Below are 7420 nucleotides of genomic sequence, written 5' to 3' on the forward strand. Positions count from 1 at the left end.
CTGAAAACAGCATCAGACATCTGGGTGCTGGACACCACCTGTTATCAAATTTGCACAACAAAAGAATAAATGTTGATTAGGAAACCCCAAAATTGGACCCTAACATGACTCACTACAGATCAAACTAGTTCAATGGATAATCATGCTAATCGCATGGTGCAGTTATAGTGAATAAATCGATAGAACTGTGAGGTAGAACTACTGGAAATTCTCAACAGAATTCAATGTCTGATGCTCCTCCCAAGAGAGAAACATTGCACATGAATATAACCATCTATGTTGCTTATTAGAAAGATTGTCATAAGAACTATATCCAACAAAGAAAATAATTATTCTACTAGACAAGAGAGACATAAAGGTCCTGAAGTGTACACATGGATGCTCAGCTCCCTCTCCTGGGATGCATCCAATGTCGTCATTGGATAGCCTTGCAACCTGTACAAGAACCTACAAAAAACCCAATACCCCAAATGAATATCTTGAAGCAAACTATGTTAAAAAAAATATAAGAATTTAGGCATGGTAGTTTCAAGAAATTACAAAAAAAAAAGATTTACACTTGCATGCCTAGGTACAATGTTAGTACAAATTATTCATTATTTTAAGTTTAAACTCAGTAATACATATAGATGCATAGCGTACATTACACTACAAATAAGAGTAGATTAAGAAGAGACGGCACGAAAGGAGAAGAAAAAACCAAGTCCAACATAGGTGTGAAGTTATGTACAAAATCAAAATACATTTACCAACTCATGTGAGTTCACACTATCACACATAGGCAAGGCAGTCCTGTTAAAACCTCTCATGAGTGTCAGAGTGTGATAGAAAAAAGGTATATGAGATTCCAACAAATACACTAGAGACAATTATGAACACTCCTAACCCAATTCAACGGCTCATGAATTTAACTGACAGATAAACAATCTGTTGAACACAATTGATTTTTAAAGATCATCGGAACACATAGGCCATGTTGAACAAGTCCTACACAATTTTGCTTCTAAAACATCATCCATGATAATTGGCTCCTCCATCCAGCTACAAGTGAGAGACAAAAAATTACCCAACACAAACTAAATCTTCTCACATAGCTCATGTATTCTAGTAAAAAAAATGTAGGTCAAGCATACCAGAAAAAAATGGATGAGATAGGGCACAGATATAAAAAAAAGAATAAAAGCAAATACAAGATAAAAAAATTTCAGAATTAAAATTGACTTATATTTGGATGAACCCAAATCAGATCATAGCACCAACCTGATGAACAGATCGATCTGAAAAAGCTCAAAAGGCGACAAATAGAACCAGATGGCAAGGAGGTAATAGTCGTGAGAGTCAGACCCAACACTAACCTAACAACCAAGATAAATGCAACAAGTTTGTTCCCACAGACGACATTGATCCACACGACATTGATCCACGACCACAAATACCATGAACAAGTTTGAAAGAAGTGACAGTGACATGTCTGCAACTATACGTGATATGTGAACAGATGTATTGAATTAGGAGTAATTGGTACCTACAAGGCTACAACTGCATAAGTTTAATCTAACATATAGAAATGAAACCAAATAAACTAACTACATTTTAACATAGGAATGATGCTAGATTGCTAGTGCTCAACATCCATCATTTTGTCTCGAGTTTAATAAAAAATCGCTTCAAATATAAACACAAAATAATTTGTAATAAACAAATTTCTCACAATTGGATTCAAGGTCAAAGTTTAGTGCCTATCTCATTAATCAAATTTGAAAAATTATTATCTTGAGAACCACAAACAAAGCTACTATAGATTGAGTGTAATTAGGCTATAAACACAATAAAGCATGGATGCTTGCATGGTCCTGCAGTCTTGCCAAACCATATCCATATCTTCACCAATAAAATTAGCCAACCAGTTACTAGAGGCACTGCTATACTACATCAATAAAGCATGAAGCCATGAATCATTATAACTAGCTATAACAGCTACCAAAATGTGCCATACAGCCACAGCTAATCCATCCTAAATTGAGACAGAACACACATAAACAAGAATAAACAAGCAGGCAACAACCACAAGTAAAAGAGGCAAACATAGCTTGCCAGACACCACCTACCATAAGATTTGGAAAACAAACACATGTTAATTAGGCATCCCCAAAATTGAACCCTAACATGCCTCAATCGAAGACAATGGACCACGAATTCAAAGACAATCAAACTATGAACATGCACTACACTACTTGATGTCGCTAATTGTGGAGCCTCCCTAAATCCACAATTATAAGTACCTGATCCCTCAAAAGCGTAGAGGCCCTAGAACTACAGATCGAAGAACAACAATTCCAGCACAGAATAAAACAAGCAAGCAAGCAACGAGAGATGGAGAGGAATGGAGCATATGGCCTCTACCTTGTCGATGAGGTTGGCCAGCCATCCAAGCTCATGTCCATCAGATACGTCCAGTTACAGCGTCCTCGCTCGCATCTGCTTCCGTCTGGATGCCTAATCGACTGTAAAATGTAGAAAACCCAATACAGATTTATTAGGAATCCCAGATAGTACCCTAGATACTTGGATCATACATAATAGAACACTAGTCACACACAATAATCTGACAACGAATCCCAAAATCGAAAATTAGTGGTCTAGCGGATCAAAATCGAACCTGATTGCTGCCCTCTTCACCTACCTTCATCTCACCTCCCCTTTCTGGGCGGCACAGGAGGGCGCCGCGCTGCGGGGAGACATATAGGGCTAGATGCGCGCGAGAAGGTGCAGAGGACGGCAAGGGCACCGCACCGCACCGCTTGCTGTATCGAGGAAGGATTGGGGATTTGGGGAGGGGAGCTGCCGCTTGCAGCCTACAGCGAGCCGAAATGCGACGGAGAATGAACGGACCTGTTGGATTTGGAATGGATCCACGAATATACGCAGCTAATGGGTGGGTCCTCCACCCAGCAAGCGGACCCAATCACACGTGAATCAGCCCCGTACGTCCATGAGTAATCCAACGTGCCATAATATCGACTTACACATATATAAAATTTAAGTCACCTTAAAACGAGTAAATCTGTTAAAAATAGAGAAATCCTATAAATTCTCACAAAAATCAGAAACATCTAGCCATCAATCTAACAACTCTAATTATAATAGTCATCGGATATATTATCTTTTCTTATAAATTACCCACCTCTGCCATTATGTAAATAGACTAAAATAACCCCTAAACATATATCTAAATTACCCATCTCTGTCATTATAAAAAAAATATAAAGTAACCGCCTATTCTTCATGTAAATTACCCACCTACGCCATTATAATACAAATAACTCCCTAAATTTGCATATAATTATTCAATTATATCATTATTAGAAGTTAAATTACTCCTAAATCTAAATATAAATTATATAATTATAATAAAATATTAAAGTGCTCCTAAATCTAAATCTAAATTATATAATTATAATAAAATATTAGAGTGCATCAAATACCGGCTGCTATTACGGCCTATGCCCGAATTCATATGTTCCCATATATTTCCAGAGAGGATTGCTACTACACTGATACGGATAGTATCGTCATAAAATCCTGTCTTCCAGAGGAAGATGTCTCTCCTATTGTCTTAGGGAATTTCGAACTCAAAAAAGATTAATAAAGCTATCTTTTTAGCGCTTAAGGCATATTATATATACCCGAGTGGGGATGATGAAGAAATCATCAAGCATAAGGGAGCTGGTAAAACTATGGCTAACCGTGAATGGTTCGAAACTATGCTGGAGGTGGATACTCTAAAAAAAAATAGAGAAATCCTATAAATTATTATAAAAATCAGAAACATCTAGCCATCAATCTAACAATTCTAATTATAATAGTCATAGCATCTATTATCTTTTTTATATATAAATTACCCACCTCCCCCATTATGTAAATAGACTAAAATAACCCCCTAAACATGTATCTAAATTACCACCTATGCCATTATAATACAAATAACTCCCTAAATTTACATATAAATTATCCAATTATACCATTATTAGAAGTTAAATTACTCCTAAATCTAAATATAAATTATATAATTATAATAACATATTAAAGTGCATTAATATAAAATTCTAAATTACCATTTCTATTATTCCTAATATACTACACACGATATGTATCACCATGTATTCATGTACAATGGAAGAGATAAGACTGCCAATTCACAAACAAATAGTTTAACTATATATATACATATATATATACATATATATATCGAATACATGTGAGGTGTGATGCAAAATAAAATTTATTGTAACTAGATAACGATCAATATATATTTTGAAATATGTATTATAATATTTAATTGATGAAAAAAAGCGTGAGATACATAATTATAATTTTTGAACTCATTCTTATATAAATTTTAATTAGCCCGTGTGGAAGCACGGGTTGATAGGCTAGTTAACAGGAAATGCGTGGCACACACAAGTGCAGGCAGGGAACCTCTAGTTTGCTTGTCCAGTTTCAGAGAAGGTCTGGATCTGCATCAAGTGCAGGCAGGGAACCTCTAGTTTGCTTGTCCAGTTTCAGAGAAGGTCTGGATCTGCATCGTGATCTCTGACTCCGTCCCTCTTTGGAGCAGTTAAGCGTGATCTTTTCCTCCCGATTCTTTGGAGCAGTTAAGGTTTTTTTTTCCCGATTCTTGTGAAGGATTTCTGAAATTCTACTAGCCAAGTTGTCAGCTGCAGCATGGACAGCACCTCTGTAGGTGCTGTCCATGCTGTAGGAAGGTTCTCCTTCCTGTCCATGCTGGTGCTGTCCATGCTGTAGAAAGGTTCTCCGGCGGGTCTTTGGAGAGACCGACAAAGGGCTCCAGTGAGGGGTCATAATGTCCACGGCCGGTGAAGGGCAACATGTGACCAATTTTTATTCGATGTTTTCTATTTGTAATTTCCAATGTTGCAATATATAATTTTGAATGTATTAAAAGGTAAGTTTCAATGTTGTAAATAATGTTTCACATGTTACTCTGGAATCGAGCGGTCGAGCCGGAGCTCGGTTGGTGAGCGCTCCAGGTGCGGAGGGCACCGATCGTGCAGTCGAGCTCTGCTCGACGCATGATTTCCCGCTGGGTGATGAGGCGTTTGTGTGGGTGTGTGCGCGCGTGAGTGTCTCAATATGGTGCATCCCGAGACTACTCGGGTAGCCTCATCAGCATTGAATCGGGTTAGCGTGGATGCCTAACCCTTGCATGATAGGCTAGTGCTCCTGGGTACTTTCAAGAAAATAAACTGAATTACTCCTAAAATCTGGCATGCCCAGTCCGGTTCTTGTTTCTGCTGTAACTTCGGTGGAGGATGAATTGGTCTCGGATTTTACCGGACCAGGGCAACAAATTCTCTAAGAGAATTGCAATCACTGAACAAAGTTAAGCGCCACGCTGATAGATAAAAGAAAATCACAAGCAGACATCGATTTGAACTGATGGTGCACAGAACTAAGAACGTCATAAGCATTACCCATCAGAGTAATTTCTTATATGATGAAACGGCTACACATAGTGCTCGTGTCACTGGCTGGCAGGACCCGAATCTGAAGAGCTCATGGGCAGCCTGCCAGCAACAGAGCTACACATAGCCATCACAGAATGACACCAAGCTGCAGCATTGCATTCCTCTTCGTTCTGCATTGCACAGCTCATTAGCTTCCTCAGGATTGTGTGGGACTGGGCGAGACGCAGCAGAACCATTTCTTCTGCCGATTGGAGAGAACACATACACAGCCAGGGTTATCGATCGGTGACTAGCACAGGATTGCCCATAAAAAAATTACGAGATGGGTATGCGTACCGATGCGTTGTTCCTGGAGTTGTACGAGGTCACCTTGTCGGCCCTGGAGGAGTCCTTCATGTCCGCCGACCTGTTGCTGATGTGGCCTTGGCCTTTGGCCGGGGGGGCTTTCTTCTCATCCCTGGCTTTGCTGAAGATAACCGTGAACCCGTCGGCGGAGGCCGGGTTGTTGACGTCCCATTCGCCGAACTTGGGTAGAGTGCGGCCGGTGTCGTCCTTCACAGACAATCATGCAAGCTGATGATCAGCACAGATACGGATGCTAATGCGAATGCTATCGTCTCCTGATTATATTGGAGCATGAGTTCGTCATTGTTCTTGTCGATCTATCGTGGTGGGGGGGGGAATGAAAGACAAATTATGCGGCTAAATTTTGCAGAAATTCAGAGAGCTGATGATCACATGTTCACCCCCAATGTGAACATGTGTTCCTGAGTTTCTCCGCCGTATGCACCGTTTGCCAATGGGATTGCTCATATCAAAATCCGAGGGATCAGGCATCATTATTGTTCGTTATGTTTAACAATTTGAATTCAAAGAGCTAGACAGATGCTGCATTGAAAGAAGACAGCAAGGAGACCTGCACTCACCGACATGATACCGCAGTTCCCTTCAGCCGGAATCGCCCAGAAAATTTTGCCCTCGCTTGTGATCCGTCGCGCTAGAGTTTGTGGGGCAAAATTTCCCCCGGGATGAGAGGTGAAGGGTTGGCCACAGACAACAGGACGCGACGGAGCGGAGCGCAACGGCGGAGCCTCCGGCGCGTAGTCTCATCTTATATACCTATTCATGGCATGTGTTGCATGCAGCGGCTGCCTAAAATTAATCTGCTTTTTAAACGATCTTCCGCTCTCCTTTTTTGGTCCGTTCCGTTTCGGCAAAGCCAGCGGCGCTGGCGAGCTGTTTGTTCACCCAGCCGCTCTCTGCCCTGGCCCTGCTGGCCAGAGAGAGAGGGCCGGGATGGATGGATAGATGGGCCGCTTGTTTGGGTTGGGCTTGGGCGCCGCTCCGCCCGCAAGGGAAATGGCCCCGTGGCGAAACGGCCGGTGAGTTTGGAATTTGAAATAGTAGCGTTCATCACCTGCTAGTCTGCTACTGCATGTTCAAATGCCAAAGTGTTAGCATCTGCCGTCAGTGTAGGATGTACGGCGGAGAAGGAGTATGTATGTGTCGCGGCATGCGCCAGATCGAGCGAGCACGCCACCCGTCGCACGCGCCGCGTGCACGGAGGCAGCGTGGGCGAGAAACGGACGACCCCGCCTCGTTGCCGCGCCCCGCCGACCGCCGTGGTCCCTCTCGACGGCGGCGGCACAGCCCTCCGGCCTCGGCACGCTACAGCGGGACAGAAGCAGACGCGACCGAGCACTAGCGCGTGCTCCGGCAAGTGACCAAGTGGCTAACGACCGCAAGAACAGGACCGGGAGCAAACCGTAGAGAAGATACCCGTGGATCAATCGCAAACCGCCGCACAATCGTACAAGGAATCTGCCTCCTGACAACGCACGTCGCCGTTGCATATACAGACGCGCCGCTCTCCACGAATCCCCCGGTGCAGAACAAAGCCAGATAGCGAAAGCCCGGTGCATGCGCGCGGA

General features: G+C 42.3%; 1 protein-coding gene across 1 annotated transcript; it reads right to left on the bottom strand.

Annotated features, from left to right (window-relative positions):
• Positions 1-5491: 5491 nt before the first annotated feature.
• On the bottom strand, positions 5492-6558 carry LOC120654232 (protein NOI4-like). The gene is made up of 3 exons (XM_039931753.1): positions 6416-6558; positions 5826-6041; positions 5492-5730 (listed from the first exon to the last, which is right to left on the bottom strand). The coding sequence occupies exons 1-3, from the start codon at positions 6419-6421 to the stop codon at positions 5686-5688; spliced, it is 267 nt and encodes an 88-aa protein (XP_039787687.1). The 5' UTR covers positions 6422-6558; the 3' UTR covers positions 5492-5685.
• Positions 6559-7420: the final 862 nt, after the last annotated feature.

The sequence above is a fragment of the Panicum virgatum genome, chromosome 1N, assembly GCF_016808335.1.
Source record: "Panicum virgatum strain AP13 chromosome 1N, P.virgatum_v5, whole genome shotgun sequence".
NCBI classification, from domain to species: Eukaryota; Viridiplantae; Streptophyta; class Magnoliopsida; order Poales; family Poaceae; genus Panicum; species Panicum virgatum.